We start from the raw sequence: 19,866 nt of genomic DNA, 5'->3' as shown, positions 1-19,866 counted from the left end.
CTACCCACAATCGATATGAAGGTACTTTAAAGTCATACTCCCGATCATCTCTGGGCTCATCGGCTCATTCGCGTCTTCTTCCCGCAGGTTCCATATCGCACACGATAAGATCACGGCTTCGAATCTCACACCCCAAGCTTTCGTTCCGCCGCCAAGGTACGGCCTAGGTCTCCGAGTCATAGTCGCGATCGTCGCTGGGCTCACCGGCTCATCCACGTCTTCGTTCCGCAGGTTCCATATCGCACACGACAAGATCTGAGATTGGAAGCTCACACCCCAAGCTTTCTGTCCGCCGCCAAGGTACGGCCTAGGTCTCCAAGTCATAGTCGCGATCGTCGCTGGGCTCACCGGCTCATCCACGTCTTCGTTCCGCAGGTTCCATATCGCACACGACAAGATCACGGCGTCGATTCTCACACGACAAGATCACGGCTTCGATTCTCACACCCCAAGCTTTGTGTTCGCCGCCAAGGTACGGACAAGCTCCTTCAAGCCGGTCTCTCACTCGTCGCCTCCAGTCTCTCATTCGTCGGCTGATCGTTTCTCCATCTCAGCTTCATCGGACTCACCCGAGCCGTAAGTCCTTCTGTGATTTGCTGTTTACTAGACCTTCTCTTTTCTCTTTTGAAGGCGGGAACCCATACTGGACAGCCTTCTCGTGGCGGTTCCTGTTGAGTACCCGGCTTTTAGTCGGCGAAACCAATGGTCCAGTCGAACGCCTACAAAGCCGCGCAATTGTCGTGATGTTATACTACGTTTTCCTACATTGTGTATCTATAAATCTGTACTTGAAATACAAAGATTCCTTTCTCGTCTACGTACTGTACATTTGTTCTCAAACATGCTTCGGATTCAGACCTGTCGGAAGCAGGGTAGTGAAAACGTGTAGCAATTCCAAATCCAATGTGTTGGGTGGAGAAGTTCGGACGTGTTGTGAACACACCTGCGGTCTACCGACATGTCGCCTTTTGCAGGTAATGTAAGCTCTTATTTGGTTACCCACCAACATTGTTCGCTCACAAATGCGATACACAATTAGGAGCCCAACCCGGCCAATTCAGCAAAGCGAGACTGGCTTCGATGTGCAGGGGCCTGCAGCCGAGGAGGGTGGTTCCATCGTCGCTGTTTTATGGACACTGTGCCGAAGAAGCCTGTTTGGTGGTGCCACGAGTGCAAACCCTCGTACCGACAGCAGGTTAAGGCTTGGAGGGCCACTGAACAGCTACAGACCGAGGCTTCCTTGGCTTTATACCCAGCCCCTGCTAGCGACACTGGGAAACACAGCGCCAACGATGACGAACCAGCCCTTTGTGAGTCCAAACAGCAGGTGCGATGGCGGCAGGTCAGAGCACTCCGGTGCTGCGAGGAGGTCCTGACGAGATGGAAGGGGGGATGGCTGCTGTCGTCGCAAATAAAGGGAAGAAGCGGTCATATGGATCTCGCCCATCGAGCCGACGAGAAATCTTCGACCAGCTTATTCTCGATAAGCGAGATGGAAAACGACCCTCGTTTTCGCAAATTGGTGTTACCCAGCGACACACCTATGGTCGCCCAACCACACTTCGATTGCCTCCACTTTCCTTTCCAACTCTCGATGCTCGTGCGATCAGTCTTGGAGTCAAGCTTCCACCGAGGGCAATCGAGTGGTTTGCTAGCAAGGAAACTGAGATAGTTCTTGCTCACTGTCCTCGTCGCACTGCAGGTTGCTTCCATCTCGTTCCTCCCGACGCAGCACTCCAGAGGCCTCCGACTTTCATTGACTGCGACACGGTCATATATGGTCTCGATGAGAAAAACAACTACGAAATTCTTGCAGTTCATATACCTGATGCTCTTTCCTCCGAAGCGACGGTGGCAATGTGCGACGTTTATCACCGATGGATCGAACAAGCGAAACCCAACTCGCAGCCCCACAGGCATCGTGTAAGTGTGCGATTCAACCAGGAGCGATCGGGTACCCATCCGAAGCAGGGAACGGCGAAGTTCGGGCCTGCCATTCAGGTGTTTGGAAAGCACGAGGCAGCAGCAGCGTCAGTCCTCTTGGTGAGATCGCTAGGCCCAATGCCGAAAGGTAAGTTGCCTTCCGAATGGTCATCGTGTCCGAGAAATCTAACACCTCATAGATCCGAGGGTGCTAGGGAGGTTCACGAAGCCTATCGCAGCCTCGGTATTGCTGAACTTATCCATGCGAAAGCCTGGATCATAGCTCCTACTGAGTATTCTGCCAACCGATCGGCCATTGCGAAGCTTTCTTGGAAGATACGTCGCAACTCCCTATCAACGATTGCTGGTCGACACACACCCCAATCGTTCTCACAGGTGAGTAGATCGGTACAATTATTCCGATTTCCCAAGATCGTCAATACTTTTTATAGATCATGTTACTAAACCAAAGGTCTATGATTCACCTAATTCCAAATGTGAATCAAATAATGAATGAATCTCAGCACGCGTAAAGATGGTTGTAGGAACTCGACCGCCGATTGTCATTACGATGTGGAGGACCGAGGCTTCACAGCACAATACACCTGCGGTGACTTCGACAATGGTGGAGACCTTGAGCTCATCGACATTGGCTACATTTTGAAGCACCGGCCTGGGACACTTACCCTCTTTTGACCTGATATCCTTCATCATTCGGTCACCGATTACGACACTGACGATCGCTTTGTTCACTCAATGTTCATGCAGACAAAGGTGTTTCATACGAGTGGATTGTAATATAATCAGGAAATCAATGTCTGTTATTATTGAATGTCATCGTGAGTTCGCTTTCGAGGCGGTACTGATTACACTGGCTACTTTCAACTGTTCGGCCTACGATATCGCTATCTACTCGATGGAATGATGGTACAGGGGTGTAAGGCAATGCTGTGGCATCGGCATTTGCGCGTTTTTTTGCATCGGAAGTCGCCGATCGGGTTTGGGAACATGTTTTCCCAATGTTGCACTCGCCGAGGCGTTGGAGGATCGAGGCTCATCGGGCTCTACAAAAGTCGCTATCATTCAGAGGGTGAGTCCAATCGGTATCTTTTACGAAACACATTTAAAGCTAGGGGCCATTCTTACGAGCGAAAGGTGTATTGCAAGGATCTCCTATATTCGTTATATCACTATTACAGCCCATCCCTAATCGCTCTCACTCTCACCCTCCTCCCGGCTACTACAATCCTCACACTCGCCGCCGTCCGTCTCGCTGTCACTGTCACTCTCCACCGGCCGAGCCCGCTTTTTGCTCCCCTCTCCGATCCACGGATCGCGATGTTTCCATCGCCAAACATCCGCATCAACCCAGCGAACGCGTTGCGAGATTTTCTCCCCCCCTGATTTGAGCTTCTTATTGAGCCGGCGGCGGTAACCGTTCTCGTGGTCACTAACGACGATGACTCCGTTTCGGTCGACGGTCTCCATGAACCCAGCTTTCATCACTCGGGGCTTGCGAGAGGTAGAGGTGCCGACAACCGTCTCGATGCCGGCCTTCTGATCGAGGATGACTTTAGCAAGGCGCTCTTTGTCCAGCCTGTAGCGGTATCAACTGCGTCGATGGGAGCATCGTTGAGCGTTGTTAGATTCGCTAACGTTGTGTTCAAAAAGCCCAGCGGGAACATCATGCTGAAAGGTTATTGGGTAGGTACATACACGAGTGGCAGACCCAGCGGCTAACTGGTGGGAAAATAAATCGAAGGTACCTCTATAGTCGGTCGCTTCAAAGTGTCTTCTTTTATCAAGGAAAAGCACCGAGGTCCGTTTTCAGATTCTGAAATTGTTTTCTGCGACGTTCTGTGTGTGTTCACCGCACTGTCGGGAACGTGGGCGTGTTGGGCCGTTTGTGTGTAATGGGCGGTGAGCCTTCAACAGACGCGCGCGAGCGTGAGTTTTTCTACAGAGCTCTCCGGTCGAGTCTCGCGTCGCCACATTCAAGCCTTGTATATCATTTCTATGCACGCATCACAGCAAACCTCGCAGACAGCTCTTCCTTTTTTCTAGCAACCTCTGCATCATCTTTGTCCGTGACCGTCCACGCCGATAAGGGGAGATGGGCCCAATTTGAAAGCGATTCCCGGCCGCGCCCGTCGTTCATGAGAGCAAAGTAAAACTCCTCTTTGGCTTTCGACGTTATCATCCCTGAGGCAAAACCCTTCAAGTTGTATATCACAGCGAATTGTGCTCCCAGGGAGAGAAGATGTTGCACAACTTCCAGTTTGCAAGCCCAAAACGCAGAGTTCAAGCCGCTGTCTATCCACAGCTGACGGTTCGGATTGTCATCACCGCCCCAGCTCAGGAGAAGGTCCAGGTACTCAATGTTTTCTGAAGCTGAGACGGATGCTGTTTCACAGGCAGATTTGAATGCGTCCAATAGATCCATGCCATGGTGATGCAGGAGCCTTGTCACAGCAATGTTCAGTGCACGACCGGCGCAGGCGGCTACGGGGGTTATATGCTGTCCGCCGGCCAACATCTTTTTGATGAACTCCAGATCGGTAGTTTCAACAGCTTTTTCGGATGTTGGACGAAAGTTGCTGGTAAACAAGTACGAGAGTTCTGGCTTACTGGATGCCCCCTAGGAGATTAAATAAAGAATAAGCAAAAATGATGTAATATTCCCTCCAGGCGCATTCTTTAATGCAGACAGGAAGTCTTGCCTCGAGGAGATAGTTCACTATCTCAGATTTATTTGCTCGGTATGCTTCATCGACCGGAGTGTAGACGTCGCCGCCATAAAATCTCGAGGCGTTAGGGCCGTTGAATAATTTCTCCTGAACCGCCCATCGCACAATGTCAATGTTGCCGGACCTCGCGGCATAAAGCAGAGGGTTGCCCCATGTAGGGACTACGCCGTGGGCATGTATCCATTTCGCCAATGAAAGCAGGTCCCACCTCATCGCTTGCAGCAGCACGGTGTGGTTATAAAAGCTATTTGGTATCCAGGTGCCGCCTTGCAAGTCTAGCTTCTTCACATCCTCCAAGATGGCAAAGAAGAACGGGGATCCTCCGGAGGATGATTGCTGAGGTTCTGTGATGACAGTCTCGTCCGGACGCAAGAACGGATAGAAGACCGGCCCCAAATCGTTGATGCCGGAATCCTCAAAGTCGGGAAAAAACCCTGTTGGCGGCACGCGCGCATTGAACATGGAAAAAAGAATCGAACTACGCACTCTACCCGATGCATCGCGAGTCCGGTTGCACATGACGGCGACCAAGGCCGCGTAGTGGCGGGGACGCACAGCAGCCCTAAGAGTGCGGCACGAGGAAGTGAAGGCGAGGAACGTGAGCAGGTCGACGAGAAAGCCAGCCACCTGCGAGAGCACGATTGAAGGTAGTCGTGCCAGGGAAAGCTCGGACATTCTTGGTGAGATCGTCGCATACGCTGGTAAAGATAAAGTGACCACCAACGTCGGGTTTGATTGTGAGAGATCACTTCTGCGTCGTTGTTCTATGCTGCGCACGTCCACTGTTTTGACTTTGAAGCGCAGATTGCAGTGATGACCGCCAAGAGTGCCAAGAGTCTGGATTCTGGATTCTGGACTTTCTGCAAGTCCGATTCAACTCACCTTTCTGGACGACGCGCAACACCGACTTCAGTTGGCCTATCCGTACATACTGTAGGTACCCCGAATCCAACCGGCCCGGACAGTGTTCCTCTCTCATCACATTCCCGTGGACATGTACAGTATGTCGGCCAAAATGAGACTGGCGGCGGCGGTCGTCATACCAACAGCTCCCGTCTACAATCAGTCTTGCTGCAACCTTCCTTCTCACTGCGCCCCGTTGCCCCAGACTTATGTCGCCCATGCCGTTGCACGCAACCCCGCAACCGGCGTTGAACGCCGCGCCACCCTCTCGATCGACGCTCCACCCGGTTCAGCCGTCCGCATCAGTGACGGAGCCGAGCCGCCACCGCCACCCCTGCCGCGCGGCTACAACACCGGGGCGGAACTGGAGGCGGTTGTCACCACGCTGGGCATTACAAAGAGCCGCAATTCCCTCGATCACATCGTCTTCCTCGGCCTGCTGGCCGGCATCTGGGTGGCCTTTGCTGGAATGTTTGCGCAGCAGGTCGCTGGCGGCGTTCCGGCGGACATACGGGCGTCCTGGCCGGTGCTCCCAAAGTTGCTGCTCGGTGCCACATTTCCCATCGGGATCGTCTTCATCGTGCTCTTCGGAGGGGAGCTTTTCACCGGAAACACAATGATCATGGTAGTCGCACGGCTCAACCGCAAGGTGACAAATAGAGACGTCCTGGTCAATTGGATCGTCGTGTTCGGCGCCAACTTCGCAGCCTGCGCCCTAACTGCCTACCTGCTGGGCTACTTGACCGACCTGTTCGAACCGGAACCGTTTCGCTCCTATGTGATTGCGATCGCCACTCGCAAAGTTCAGCTGCCCTTCTACAAGGCGTTTCTGATGGGCATACCAGCAAACGCACTCGTCTGTCTATCATTCTTTCTAGGCCTTGCCGCACGCGACGTCACCGGGAAGATTCTGGGACTTTACCTGCCGATCGCTACGTTCGCCGCCACGGGCTGGGAGCACTGCGTTGCCAATATGTACTACATTCCCATTGGTTGGATGTATGGCGCTCCGGTCACCACCGGCAGCATGCTTGCCAACATCTTCAGTGTTGCTTTGGGGAACATAGTGGGCGGGGGTCTCCTGATCGGAGGAAGCGAATTTTACATGTACCATTGGCACCGCTCCAGCGAGCCCGAGAGGCACTCTGGAAAGTGGGGCAAGTCAGGCAAGGACAGGAGGGACGACATTGTGATCCTCGAGGTCCATGAAGGGGTCCATGACCATGCCAGGCCTGCATCCGAGGCCCCTCCGATTTCCGACCTCATCGTGTGAAAATGCACTCTCTCACATCAAAGACGTAATCGCGACGCCGCTGGAAAGGCCGCAAAAAATCCCCATGCTGCGAGGACGCCACACAAGAGTTAACCGGAGATGAATATCATTGAAACCCACTAGCACGTCTCTATCGGTCCCTGCACCTCCTCCAACTAGTTAGCCCGCAGATTCCAGTTGCCCCAGTGCAGCGTGTTTCTTAAATGTCTTGAAATGGTTACACATACATCCAAGCTAAGAACAATAATTCACAGGCTCCTTAAAGCATCCTCACTCCGTCTCCTTACAGAGCCCTGCGCGGTGCGACGGACGCCTTTGCTTCACAGAGAAATCTGTCGCGCTACTCCCGGGTCCACAGATCCTGAAAGAGCAAACCGAAAGATTTCGCAGTCAGCCCGGGTTCCGAGCTATCGTTGCAATTTTCTCTTACTCGCGGAGAGACAAAAGAGCCTGCACACGTACCTTCACCCACAAAACATTTCCGCTCAAACTCCGTCTGCCGCGTTCGAAGGCAGCGACCGCTTCGTCGGCATTGCTGGCCGTTTCTGGTTCAAGCGCGGGAACCGGTTTGTTGTCCAGGACGTGGTTGAACAGAAACATCCAGTTGATTGCGGAGACAACCTGCACAAAATTTCAGGTTGAGGCTTTGCGCCCTCTGGCGCGTCGTATGCTCACCGTGAAGTAATCCTCATTAACATTCTGCCGAGCCGCTCGCGACAGGCGCTCGCGCAATTTCGGGTTCGTCACCAAGGCGTGCAGGCGCTCCACGACTTGCTCGACGTTGCCAACCGGGACGAGGAACCCCGTTTTTTCATCAATGATCTGATGGGGGATTCCACCAGCGGCATAGGCGACAACCGGAACGCCTCGTAGGTACCATGTGGTCAAATGAACGCCTCACTTCATGAGGAGCCGTAAATCCCGCTCACCTTTCTGCAACGCCTCAGTCACTTTCACCTCAAATCCTGGCAAGGATAACGTGAGATCAGCTTCGTCATTGATTCGCGAGTAAGCGAAAGCCCACTTGCTCACCTTCTCTGGTGGAGAGCTGCAATGCGACAAGAGCGCCTCGCAAAAGGCAATTGAGCATTTGATCCGATGGCGGGAGGCAGGCGGGTACAATGTCGTCTACTATATTCTCAAACTCGGTGTTCGCTAAGGTACCGAGCACCTGTTCAAAAACCAGATTGCCATCGGGGTCGTCGATAGATCCGTGACCCGCGAGGATAAGCTGAGGGGTAAGCGCGATTGGAACATTTTCGGCCTCGAGGCGAAGACGGAGGGCGCGGTAGGCCCGCAGGACGTCCGGGATTCCCTTGCTAGGATCGAAGCGCGCAATCTGAACAATGTACGGACGCTCGCCAAATTCTGCTCCGCGACCCACGGCGTCGGTGGCGATCCGGTTGAAAAGCGATTGGTAGTAGGTCAAAGCCTCGGGATCAAGCTCCTTGTTGAGACCGTCTGCTCCCATTGGCTTTAGTGCTGAATCATCACAACTCTTCGAACGAGAGGGAAGACGCGCTACCTAACATGTCCGTGCACGCAGGCATCATCAACAACTTGGTCCTCGGAACGATTTTTGGCACGAAACTCGCGACGGGGTGCGATATGAACAGATCCGCATGCTGAATGAAACCCCACAGGTACTGCCACACATGGTGCTGCTCGGTCTTTGGGTCGTCCGCGAGGTGAGAAGCAATTTCGATGTGACTTCTGTAAATGATTTTGCAGCGTGGATTCAGGCGCTTGATGGCCGGAATGATACCGCACGCTGGAAGCTGGATGAGAGGCGTTTTGACCGTTGGGGTACGCCATTGGCAGCTTACGTTGGGGATCATCGATAACAATGACATCCGATTCTTTCAGCGGTCCATCGGCCCAGTACCGTTTCACATTCTCGTTGCACCACTAGTCGTGACACGATGGGAGCGGACGTATTAGTAACGAACAGGCCAGACTCCAGCAGTGAGATTTCCACGAACGTGCACAAATAACGCCTTGTCCTTGTCGGTCAGTTCGGTGCCTGAGGGTGCAACACCCTGCAGAACGTTATGGAACTTGCGTTTGGTAATTTCGAAAATGGCTGGATTTGGCTTCATCACAAACCACTTAACGTCGAGGTCTGTCAGGCCGAAGAGCCGGAGGAGCGCGTGACGCATAAGCGCAACTACACAGTCCATGCACATTAGCCTTTGAGTGCGTTGGTGAAGAATGCCCCCCGACGGGATTGCCTACCCCCGCCACCCTGGCTTGTCGAACTGAAAAACGCGATCTTGACGCGCCGCTTTTCCGTCTTTCCGACGAGGTCTTTGAAGACCGTCCATGTGTGGGCGGTGACCGTACGTTGGTAGTCAACCGCGTCGGCAAGGCGAATGCTGCCATCGCCATCAATCTCCACCTTGTGAACCAGGTTACTGAATGAAACCCGGCGAGGCCCTGAGCGGAGAACACCAGCACGTACCATGTGTCTATAGCCGACCACGATTCGAGGGATGTTACCCGAAAAGTGCGGGTTAAGGTAGATTTGGGCCTTCCGGGCAGCCGAGCACGCCCGTTCGTCGAGACTGACGCCTCGCGTGTTCACAAAGACGGGAAGAACGTCCAGCTCAAACCACAGCTTGGCATGCAGACGCAGCAGTCTGGATGCAACGTGGGTCCACAGCAGAAAGCTCTTGCCGGCCGCCTCTTGGATGTTGTGTCCTTTCGGGGCTCCGATTCCCGCCGCCATGATCTTGTATCGGTGAGACGCGGCGTATGCCTTGAGCCATGCCAGTATGGCGGTTTCCATCCGGGTGAGGTAGTCTTTGCTAACAAAGTCGGCGATGTCAGCCATCGCTACTCTTCCGACATCGCTTGTGGAGTCAACGGGCGGTGTCGGCTGGTCCGTGTCGGAAATTTCGTGAAAGCCCTGTGTGTCGGCCATAATCTGGGTTGTGAAGTCCACTTCATCTGAAGATGGAACGGATCGTCAGGTTGCGGTGTGAACCACCTCGCACCGCTTCGCGGACACTCGCTATCCACAGTCAACTTACAGAAACCGTCGTGCACGTAGATGGAGAACGCGGGAGTGGGAAAAACGGGATGGATTTCGATGCCTACATAGACGCCCTGCGGCACGGCTAACGCAGGCAAGAGGCGGGGACGCTTCGTGGAAGGGATTGAGAGTGCGCGGGCGCGCGGGACGGAGGAGTCGGAGTGGGTGGCCATCGAAAGACAAAGCAAGCCGGGAGCGGGTGAGTCGAGAGCGAGAGAAAGACACGTACTGTACAGGTACTATTTTTTATAGACCTGGGGGTCAGGGTGGTGAACAGAAAAGCAAGGAAATTGGAACCGGCCGGGATGTGAGGAGCCCCTAACCCTAACCCATAGTACACCGAACGTGGCGCAGGTCAAGAATCAAAATGATCGCGTCGCAGATGTGGCGCCGATCCGAGATCCACCACGGGTTTCTCAGGAGTGTGGGGCAAGCCACAATGACTGCCGGGAGTCTGGATTCTGGAATGTGGGCTTTCTGGACGCAACGCCTGGTGGTGCCGTCCGATGAAAATTGTACAATTGTACTATAACCCGCCTCCCGCTTGCAGAACGGGGCCACCCACACATGCCAGCATCACCCTCGCACCCACCGCGTCACCCTCCCTGTCTTGGGGGAGCCCCCGACCCCAGCGCAAGCGGCTCTATCCCCAAGACTCCGGGCTCCTCCTCTTCAGCCACGTTCTTCCTGGATCCCAACTCTGGTTTGATAGTCGCCGCTGATCGGAACACTCGAGGCCTGTTGGGCGTCGACGAAGCTTCCATCATCGGTCAGGGTTTCGGGTCGTTTGTTCAGGACGCTGGTGGTCGACCTTGGAATTATGAGGTTAGGTTGCGGTGCGGATCTGCACGGAGCCGCACGGAGCGGGAGACTAACTCTCGAAATTCTCGAAGGAGATTATGCGCATGCTGACAAGAGGGGAAGGTTCTTCTACGCCTCCTGCGTCACATACTGAGGCCGGTGCCCAGGAAACGTGCCGTTCCAATAATCATCACTCTGGACTCTCGCAGCTTCTTACTTCGAATAGCGCCACCCTATCCGCAGAATGCGCTGGAAAGGCAAAAGTACCCGTCAGTGTGTCCTGGTCAGTGATGGATATTCCTGGAAAGGATGCGATCAGAGTCCTTCTTGCCAAAGTCGAGAATCTCAGGGGACTCGCTGACAAAAGTGAGAAGATTTTGGAGGCCGTTTTTGCTACGTGTAAGCTGTGATCCCTTGAGCCGTAGACCATTTACATTCCTAAATCGAGCATTGCGGCCGGCCATCTTCAGCTCTCTCATCGCGGACATTAACAACCTGTTTCTTCCTCACAGCGCTGAAATGCATCATCGTCATCTCTGCCGAAGGAAGCATACAGCTATTTTCGTCGGCTGCTGAAAAGCTATTCCAGTACTCGGAACACGAGATCCGCGGCAAGAACATAAATATATTGATGCCCTCTCCTTTGCGTGAACGTAAGCGGCGCGGATGTGGTTGCACAGTTTTTTTGATCTACTCGCCTGATAATGGTGTACTTTCACATACGAGTAGTTCATGACGGCTACTTGAAAAATAAGGATCACGCACATCGTCGGTCCGTCATTGGCACTACAAGGGAGGTTTTAGCTCAGCGACGGGATGGGGTCTGTTTTCCGATCGAACTGAGTGTGTCTGAGATGCGGATCGGGGACCGACTGTTCTATACCGGTATCCTTCATGATCTCTCCGAGACCAGGCGTGCGGCAGCAGAACGAGAAAAGAATGCGGCCCTATTGACCTCGGTGATCAATTCTACCGTCGACGCGGTGTGTGTGATTGATAGGCAAGTGTTCTTTCCAGCGCAATGCCCGTCATGTCTTTTGTCCATTTGAGATGTATTTTTCATAACTGTTCTCATGATCGTATGCAGCCAAGGGATACTGGAATTGTTTAATCCGGCGGCCGAAAAAATATGGGGGTATCCTGCAGACGAGGTGTTGGGCAAACACGTCGGCCTGTTGGTACCGAACCTATCCCACGGTGGGAAGCGCCTGAGGAGTCAAGTGATATCTGCGTTCAATCCCCTGATCCTGTTTTTGCCTCTCTGAAGTTCACGATGGGCAATTTTCTGCCTATATGGAAGCAGACCAGGCGCAAGTTCCTGGAACCTCTCGCGAGGCCTCTGCACAGCGGAAGGATGGAACAATTTTTCCCTGCGACCTGGCAATAAGCGACTTTCACGTCGCGGGGGAACGCAAATTCACCGCTGTAATTCGTGACATTAGTGATCGCCAGACTGCCCAGCGACGGATCATAGAACAGGCCAATCAGCTCGCTGTCATGGTGAAAATAAGCGAGCGCGCTCGGTTGCGTTTCTTGGGGACGATGTCGCACGGTAAACCCCGCCCCACTCCAATCTCACCTGACCTTGAATTGCATTGACATTCCTATGTTATCTGTTAAAAGAACTCCGCACACCGCTCACTGCCATCATTGCCAACGCCGATCTTATCCTTGACAATAAGCTCACCGATGACCAAAGCCATTGTATGGTCGCTATTCAAGCGGCAGGAATATCCCTCCTCAAATCCGTGAACAGTATCCTGATGCATATTGAACTGGATACTACAAATCAACCAAGTATTCCGGTTGCGACCTCTGCATTTGTTCATTTCGACTTGAACGCTCTTTTGGACGAGACAGTTCAGTGTTATGCGGTGGAAGCTGCCAAAGCGGGCTTAGACTTGATGCTTCTGATATCAGCTCCAGTCCCGGCTGCGGTGATCGGTGATCCATGGAAACTGCGGCAAATTCTGGACAATTTGCTGTCCAACGCCGTCAAGTTCGCAAGTGGACCGGGAGGCTGGATAGTCGTGGCGCTTGATGTTGTCAAGAAGGAACTGGACAGTGTGGATCTCAGCCTTCAAGTTCAGGACAATGGATGTGGAATACCGGAGGATCAGACCAAACTTATATGGGAGGCATTCATGCAAGTTGACGCAACTGACACTCGGCGCTTTGATGGTGTTGGCATCGGCCTTCCCATGTCAAAGCAGCTCGCAGCGTTGATATCGGGCACACTAACCGTAGAATCGTCGATCTCGCCGGACGATCATGGATCTACGTTCAGTCTGGAATTCACAGTATCGCTGGCGTTCCCGCCTGTAGTTCCTGTGTGGTTGCCCGGGCTTCGCGGCCTGGTCATACATCCGCGGCGCATGGTCTGCGACGTCCTCTTGTCGCATCTAGCGTCGAGGGGGCTAAAGGTCTTGGGGCTGGCTAATCCTGAGGCAGCCGTGGATGTTATTGCGGCATCCGCAACCTCGAAAACCAAATTCGACTTTGTTATTGCTGACGAGGCCGTAGTCATGAGCTCTCCGGCGCTCGCTGCTGTCTTAAAAGAGTTTCCGGCAGGTGTCGGAATTTTGGCTGCTCCGACAATATCGTTCGAACGCTCATCACCTTTACAAGACGTGGAAGGCTTTCGCGGTGCCCGCTGGCTCAAGCTTCCTTTGGGACCAGCGATGCTAAAACAGTTCCTAGCGAGATCCATACCAGGGTTGAGCATGTCGGCGGATGACCTTTCACCGGCAGGGAAGAGTCCAGGCGTGATTGAGAAACCTCTCGATGGACCTGGACCTTTAAAGACGGAAGTTATTCGGCCACACGCAGACCCGCCAACTGAAGGGCGCATAGGTGCAACGCATGCAATCACCCACGTTCGTGAAAGGCCCCACGCGCTGGTTGCCGAGGACAATACGGTAATTTAGCCTGCTCCCTTCCCCCGGGGCTCATGAAACTCACTGGAGGTAAGTGGGGCTAAACCCTACCTTTCGTTTTTCCATTAGATCAACCAACGTATCATGCGTCAACACCTGAAGAAGCTCAATGTTACATGCGACATAGCCAGTGATGGCGTTGAGGCTGTTTCGCAGTACACCAGCAATCCGTCCGCATTTGATATCATCTTGCTCGACCTGAACATGCCGAAAATGTCCGGAATCGAGGCGGCAGCCCTTATTCGGCAATGGGAGATCGCGAATTTACTACGCAGGGTAAGGTGACAAACGCACGGAGACGCAAAGTTTGCCTCTCCGTGTCTGTGCTTGATTTGGTTCAATGGACATGCAATATCTGACAAGTGAGCAATTCCGGTCTATCACTTTGCTACGTAGATACCCATCACTGTCGTTAGTGCCAACGCGTACTTGCAGGACGATTGCGTTGGGCTCATGGACGACTTTGTGCCCAAGCCGTTTGCACGAGCAGATCTGCGGCGGACATTGCTGCGTTACTGTGAGGGGTACGAGGAACTTGGTGAAAGTCCGGCGGCAACGTTAGCAGGAAAGAAGGAAAGTGAAGAGCGAGCGTAGGAGACATGTACTGTACGTAGACAAGCATAGCGAATACAATCAACATGCACCGATCTTGAAGGTCCTACTCTTAGCCGGCTACTCCCAAATGTACAATAGGGTTGGGAAAGAATAAACTTCTATTGCTCGAACACAAATAGCTGGGCGGCGCAATCTCTACATCAGGGTTCTCCGGGAAGCATGGAATGCCCGACCTTCTCTTCCGTGCCCTGTCAACAACGTTCACTTGCGAACACTCATACGTTTCGGATGATCCTCCCCTGCGAAAGTCGCACCCCACCGGGGGACACTATGTTTTCCTCACGGCCGTGATCAACATCGCAGAGGTCCTTCAACTTGGAAACAAGTTCCGAGACGACGATCGGCTTGGAAAGGAAAGCGTTCTGCGCATGGCGAACGAAAAGGGGAGGAAGATCGTCATCAGGAGTGGCCATTTGCACGACAGCGAAGGAAGATCCGCAGGGCAGGGCAATCCCTCTCTTCCGCATGAAATGAAGACGCGGCGAGGGGATAGCCCAATGAGAAAGGGGCGTTCAAAAGTACTAACTCACCATGCCGATCTTGAAACACTCCCTCCGTTCCGCTGCCCCACGTTCCGCGGTTACTGCGATGATGGGCACTCCGCACCCGAGAACTTCTCTGAGATGACGGGATGCGTCGGTCCCGGACATGTTGGGCATCCTGAGATCGCAGAGAATGACGTCCCAGTCCTTGCCAGGGTGTCGGGAGGCATACATGTTGATGAGTTCGATGCCATCGGATGCGAGGTCCACGGTGCAATTTAGTTTGCGCAGGATTTGTCTAGCGACTTTTTGGCAGAGCGGGTTGTCCTCGGCGACGATGACGCGGAGGTTCAAGGGTTGGTAAACGTCACGAGGTGTGGATACGACGGAGAAGGACGGCTCGGACCGATTGCCGGACGAAGTGGTGTTGGTCTCGGAAGCCCGACTGGACACGGACGTCAGCGGCATGCGGCTGTGGTGCGGTAGCGGTTGATGGAGTTGCAGATGTTGATGGTGTAGCAGGTGTTGATGCTGCTGCAGGTGTTGATGCTGGTGCCCTTGATGTGGTCGCTGGAGTTGGTCGAGGTGTTGCTGAGAACCGTTGAATGGTTCCTGGATTGTCCCCGCGGTCAGTGACTCTCGGCTTCTTACAATGGCAGCATCGTAGGGGCCGTGACCGTGGGCTCCTGCTCGTCCGCTTCCCGCATGAGGCTGCAGATCGGACTGCGGGCATGGATTGAGGAAGGACCTTGAAAGGGAGTTGAGATTGTCAAAACCATGTCCGGACGGGAGAATCCGGTCAGGCGCCACCACGTTCGAGGTGTTGTTCCGCATTATGCTTTCGATGGCTGCCTGGGACTGACGCACCACCGCGTCTATTGCACTCCTCGCCGCGCCTTGCTCCGGGTATCCATTCAGATTCAGTGTCGTGAAGGCTCGGTGCACGGGGTGGGAGGGGTGAAAGTTGACCGGGGAAATCGTGTGCAAATCGTCATTGGAGACCGGTGGCGCGCATTCTGATAGAGCATACGCGTCGGCCGGTGTCTTATCGGTGGCGGTCACGCCTTCCATCCACCGCTCGACGCTATCGATCTCCTTCCGTCCATGAACCCCTGCGCGACGTTGTAATTCCGAATGTTCTGACCCTATCGTCGATGGCGGCGAGCGGATGCCGTTGATCCCGCCCGTCGTTGGGTCGGGCACTACCCTCAAGGGTAGTTTAAACCAAAAGACCGCGCCGCCCGCACCTTTTCTTTCATCCACTGTTTCCAGCCCGATCACCCCTCCCATCGCCTCGACCAGCATCTTGCAAGTGTTCAGTCCTAACCCAGATCCTCCGGTTCCCAGCGGGCCTTGGAACTCGCCGATACCCCGTCCGGCGTGCGCGTCCTTCTTCCAATACTTCTGAAAAACATGGGGAGCGTCTTCTTTGGAGACACCGGAACCGGTGTCCACCACACTGAAGCGGAAAGGCATGCCCTCTGGATCCGTTCTATCGTACTTGACGGAAACTGGGTTGAAACAGGGGACGAAGCGTGCCCGGGTAAGCGAACGACGGGCAGAGAAACACAAAAGGGGGAGGCATCGTCGGCATCGTGCATACCTGTGATGAAGCCTTTCCGAGTGAACCGCATTGAGTTGGAGATCAGGTTCATCAGGACCCGCTTGAACGACACAGGATCCCCCATCACAAATTTCGGAACCGTCGACGCTATTGCAGAGTGCCACGCCAGGGACAAGAGCACGTCCCTGTCGTACAATAGGACCGCCAGCCGCTTGATGACATTCTCGATCTCGGCTTTCAGGTCGAAGACCTCGGACTTGACTTGGATCACGGGCATACCATGTTTGAACTTGACCGCATCCATGATGTTGTCCAGCATGTTGCATAGCTCGTCACCGGACGACAGGATGGTGTCCACGAAATCGACTTGCTCCTCATCCAGAGTTGTCATCGACAGGAGCTGGACGGTGCCGAGCAGGGCTTGCATGGGCGTGCGGATATCGTGGGCGAACGCGTGGAGAAAATCATCCTTGGCAGCCGCAGCGCTTTCCGCGGCGTCTATCTGAGCCCTCAGCCAGGCCTCCTCTGTTTTCCGCTTCGTGTCGTCTCGGATGAAACACCGGGTATGATGAAAACTTCCGTCAGGGTGGTAGTTCACGTTGCTGTCGATCAGAACATCTTTGATGGTACCATCTTTGTGGCGTATGCGGACGGGGACGTCGTGGATGGCACTCCCAGAACCTAACTGCTTGAAGATTTCAAGCACGACCGCTTCATCTGGACAGAAGTCCATGATCTGGCGACCGAAGTATTCTTCCTTCGTGTATCCAAGGAAGTTCAACTGGAAATGATGAAATCAGCGTCCGTTCAGCCAAGTCCGCTGTAACCGATCACGCGCGACGTATACCTCGGTCTTATTGGCCCAGAGCACGATCCCTTCCGCGCTCAACCAGTGCAAGGCAATGGGTGCGTTCTCAAAGAAGTCCTCAAATTCGGCAGCACGCGAGATATCCCGCACAGGTCCGTCGACCGCACGACCAATGAGGACAAGGGAAGAGGTCCCTGGATGCAGGCTAATGGTCCAGTCGTAAGTGGCATACTTGGGCATGCCTTCCGTCACCCGCAGCGTCTGGAAACGAGCACGGACGGGCTGCGGATGCGACGCGGATACTGCTCCAGTCACCTGTCGAAAGGTAGTCAAAAGCGATACAACGGCTTGAACATCGTCGGGGTGCACGAAGTTTTGCGTGAAAGACCTGTTTTCGACACGGCCGGGATGGAGTGGGAGCGGCGGGTGAGCAAAAAGAATGAACAAAAGGAGAATATCGGCCGTTCGCGTCGCAAAGACCGACGTTGTACATACCTCCGGTGGAATGCTCCCGAGGATATTTCTCTTGCGAACGCATCGTTGGTGAACTCTATCCTATGGTCGTTCGACGATAGCACGACGATGGGATCTCCGCAAACCGCAAGCCAGTCCTGACTGGGAACGGTGGGAGCTGCGGTGGCCTTCGTTGGCTGGGAGGTTGAACAAGCGGAAGGCGGGGTCTCTACTGCTGCTCCGACCAGACCTGTGTCTGCGCTCGGCGAGCGGCTACTGCTGCGACTACGGTTGTTGGCGACGTCCATATTGAGGGAGGAAGCAAATCGATCCCGCTTGCATTGTGTTCGCTCGAACGAGAAGCTTGCAGGGTTAACTATCTATTATTGGATATGAGTGATAGGTTCTGTACGTAGACAAACACAGACTCTGAGCGGCAGTGCGCACCATGAGTCCCGTACGTTTATTAACAAGCCTTCTGGAATTCGACGACTGCGCCCCCCGGACGTGTTGATTCCCTTGCACAGCCCTTGCACCCTACGCGACGTTGCAAGTCAAGAAAGCTTTTGCGCCTGGCCGGTACACTCTTCCTCCTCTTCAAACAACAGTGAGCATCTCTCAACTCCCAGAATCGCCTGCACTTGCGTTCCCTCACCGACCATTCTGTTCGCATTCTCTTCGACAGCTTCGCCATGGCCACTGCGACAAATATCGACCCCATCCGAACGGCGTACCTGGCAGCCAAGATCCCATATGCGAAGTCCGGTGCAGCAACTAAGAACCGCCAAGATGAGTACCAGCCTATCCGATCTCTGAACTACAAGATCTACGACGCTTTGCATACTGTCACGGCTACGGAGGGCGGCATGGTCGCAACGGCCGTACGGCAAGCCTGTGAGGGAGGAAAGGCCTTACGTAACCAAGTGCACGCGGTCGATATATTGTTCGAAACCATCAAGATCTTCCTTACGACGTGCAAGGCCATAGGCGGAGCTACTCCTCGGTCGTCCGGACGCACCACTCCAGCAAGTAGGCAATCGTCTTCGCCCGCATCCCCGGGTTCGCCGAAAAGGTCATCGCGCCGCACGCCGTCCGTCCGCTCCTCTCCCCTCGGTATGCGAAAGCTCAAAAAATGCGCTGGATACGCTTCGGAACACGGACTCGTCGGTGAAGCGGGACGGTGTTTTGAAAGTGGAGGCGTTGGAGAGGGACGGGTACCGCTGTGTATATTCGGCTTACATGTCGGAAGCCGCGCCTTCGGAGGAGGCGGCGGCCAACCCTAACGCTGCGATGGAGTATACAGAAGGAGCACACATCGTTCCTTTCTCCATTCAAAAAGTCCGGGTATGTGTCCTGTAGCGCCACTTTAAGTTAGGTGGAATAGAAGCTTATCTGATAACGCATTCTAGGGAGCAGGCCAACATCTCGAAACGGCTTTGAACCTCTTCGGCCATCCCGGCATGGATCTGGGGAAAGTCGACGTCTTGCCGAACATTATCACTTTGTGGACTTCGGCCCATCAAAATTTTGGGAAATTCAACTGGATGGTGGACACGTCGACGACCGCGGATAATGCGATCGTGTACACGATTGCCCATCTGGCTCGCACGGGTAGTAGAGTGCGGCAAATGGCAAACGCGCTGCAAACGGTCGTGGATGGCGATACATTGCTTCTAGATGGGAAGCACGCTCAAAGACCTGACCCGCGATACTTCGATCTTCATGCGAAGATAGGCCGCGTTCTCCACGCCAGCGGGTTCGGGGGAATTGTGGAAAAGTTTTTAAGAGACAACGAGGACGAAGGCGCCGTCACTGTGCCCGTCATACAGTCCGTAAAACACGTCAACGAGTTTCTCAGCGAGAACGATTGGGTCGTTCCGGGCCATCAAGAGGAGTGACGAGATGCCTCCCCCAAATTCCGTTTGGATAGTCGGCGGGATCGTTCGTGAGGCCCACGTTTCGGTACAGTCGGTCGTTGCTTACAGTGGCTGCTACAGTAGGCTGCCAGATATCTGGTTACGACGGGTTGTTGAGCCTCCATGTGCAACCCAGAAGTCACCGGCGAGATGTCAGTCCTGCCCTGGGCTAGCGGTCGTGCTGAAAGGATTTGCATGGGGGTCGGCAACTTGAGCCGGTGGCTATGACCGGAATGATGTGTCCTTGGGGCGTCGTAACCAGATATCTGGCAGCCTACTGTAGCCTAAGGCAGCCTAAGTGATCCTCTGGCTCTGCAAGATCTTCATAGATGAGGACGGTCGCGATGGCTTCCAGATCGCCATTAGCCGCTGGCATTGTGCGTGTGCGTCCCGAAAACGCTGTAGTTGCGC

At 54.1% G+C, this 19,866-nt stretch overlaps 8 protein-coding genes across 8 annotated transcripts; 4 read left to right on the top strand and 4 right to left on the bottom strand.

The window, feature by feature from the left end:
* On the bottom strand, positions 1-960 carry EV422DRAFT_578711 (uncharacterized protein; the record flags this gene model as incomplete). The annotated part of the gene is made up of 4 exons (XM_053073293.1): positions 1-412; positions 570-719; positions 823-858; positions 944-960. 4 exons carry the CDS (start codon positions 958-960, stop codon positions 1-3), a joined length of 615 nt encoding a protein of 204 aa, XP_052925083.1.
* On the top strand, positions 953-2,467 carry EV422DRAFT_530611 (uncharacterized protein). The gene is made up of 2 exons (XM_053070413.1): positions 953-2,319; positions 2,448-2,467. Exons 1-2 carry the CDS (start codon positions 1,333-1,335, stop codon positions 2,454-2,456), a joined length of 996 nt encoding a protein of 331 aa, XP_052925082.1. The 5' UTR covers positions 953-1,332; the 3' UTR covers positions 2,457-2,467.
* Positions 2,468-3,129: 662 nt separating this feature from the next.
* On the bottom strand, positions 3,130-5,345 carry EV422DRAFT_567790 (uncharacterized protein; the record flags this gene model as incomplete). The annotated part of the gene is made up of 3 exons (XM_053072577.1): positions 3,130-3,520; positions 3,960-4,561; positions 4,632-5,345. The coding sequence occupies 3 exons, from the start codon at positions 5,343-5,345 to the stop codon at positions 3,130-3,132; spliced, it is 1,707 nt and encodes a 568-aa protein (XP_052925081.1).
* Positions 5,346-5,898: 553 nt separating this feature from the next.
* Positions 5,899-6,690, top strand: EV422DRAFT_485446 (Formate/nitrite transporter; the record flags this gene model as incomplete). Its single annotated transcript, XM_053067373.1, has 1 exon — positions 5,899-6,690. A coding segment is annotated over one exon (792 nt), but the record flags the coding sequence as incomplete, so codon positions are not given.
* A 582-nt stretch (positions 6,691-7,272) lies between these two features.
* EV422DRAFT_573927 (uncharacterized protein) lies at positions 7,273-10,168 on the bottom strand (the record flags this gene model as incomplete). Its single annotated transcript, XM_053073179.1, has 10 exons — positions 9,879-10,168; positions 9,308-9,795; positions 9,082-9,244; positions 8,829-9,013; positions 8,673-8,754; positions 8,372-8,617; positions 7,879-8,307; positions 7,776-7,811; positions 7,522-7,712; positions 7,273-7,467 (listed from the first exon to the last, which is right to left on the bottom strand). The coding sequence occupies exons 1-10, from the start codon at positions 10,051-10,053 to the stop codon at positions 7,273-7,275; spliced, it is 2,190 nt and encodes a 729-aa protein (XP_052925079.1). The 5' UTR covers positions 10,054-10,168.
* Positions 10,169-10,259: 91 nt separating this feature from the next.
* EV422DRAFT_67414 (uncharacterized protein) lies at positions 10,260-14,482 on the top strand. Its single transcript, XM_053074295.1, has 9 exons — positions 10,260-10,705; positions 10,774-11,080; positions 11,194-11,334; positions 11,411-11,681; positions 11,769-11,878; positions 11,949-12,233; positions 12,305-13,599; positions 13,687-13,893; positions 14,014-14,482. Exons 1-9 carry the CDS (start codon positions 10,448-10,450, stop codon positions 14,209-14,211), a joined length of 3,072 nt encoding a protein of 1,023 aa, XP_052925078.1. The 5' UTR covers positions 10,260-10,447; the 3' UTR covers positions 14,212-14,482.
* A 271-nt stretch (positions 14,483-14,753) lies between these two features.
* On the bottom strand, positions 14,754-17,847 carry EV422DRAFT_567786 (uncharacterized protein; the record flags this gene model as incomplete). The annotated part of the gene is made up of 4 exons (XM_053072576.1): positions 14,754-16,225; positions 16,318-17,059; positions 17,126-17,474; positions 17,582-17,847. The coding sequence occupies 4 exons, from the start codon at positions 17,845-17,847 to the stop codon at positions 14,754-14,756; spliced, it is 2,829 nt and encodes a 942-aa protein (XP_052925077.1).
* A 384-nt stretch (positions 17,848-18,231) lies between these two features.
* EV422DRAFT_578707 (uncharacterized protein) lies at positions 18,232-19,605 on the top strand (the record flags this gene model as incomplete). Its single annotated transcript, XM_053073292.1, has 3 exons — positions 18,232-18,611; positions 18,664-18,883; positions 18,949-19,605. 3 exons carry the CDS (start codon positions 18,232-18,234, stop codon positions 19,435-19,437), a joined length of 1,089 nt encoding a protein of 362 aa, XP_052925076.1. The 3' UTR covers positions 19,438-19,605.
* Between the last annotated feature and the right edge of the window lie 261 nt (positions 19,606-19,866).

Source organism: Fimicolochytrium jonesii, assembly GCF_025526975.1.
Source record: "Fimicolochytrium jonesii strain JEL569 chromosome Unknown EV422scaffold_13, whole genome shotgun sequence".
NCBI lineage: Eukaryota > Fungi > Chytridiomycota > Chytridiomycetes > Spizellomycetales > Powellomycetaceae > Fimicolochytrium > Fimicolochytrium jonesii.
The sequence above is the reverse complement of the archived record's forward strand: the minus strand, read 5'-3'. Positions and strand labels throughout refer to the sequence as shown.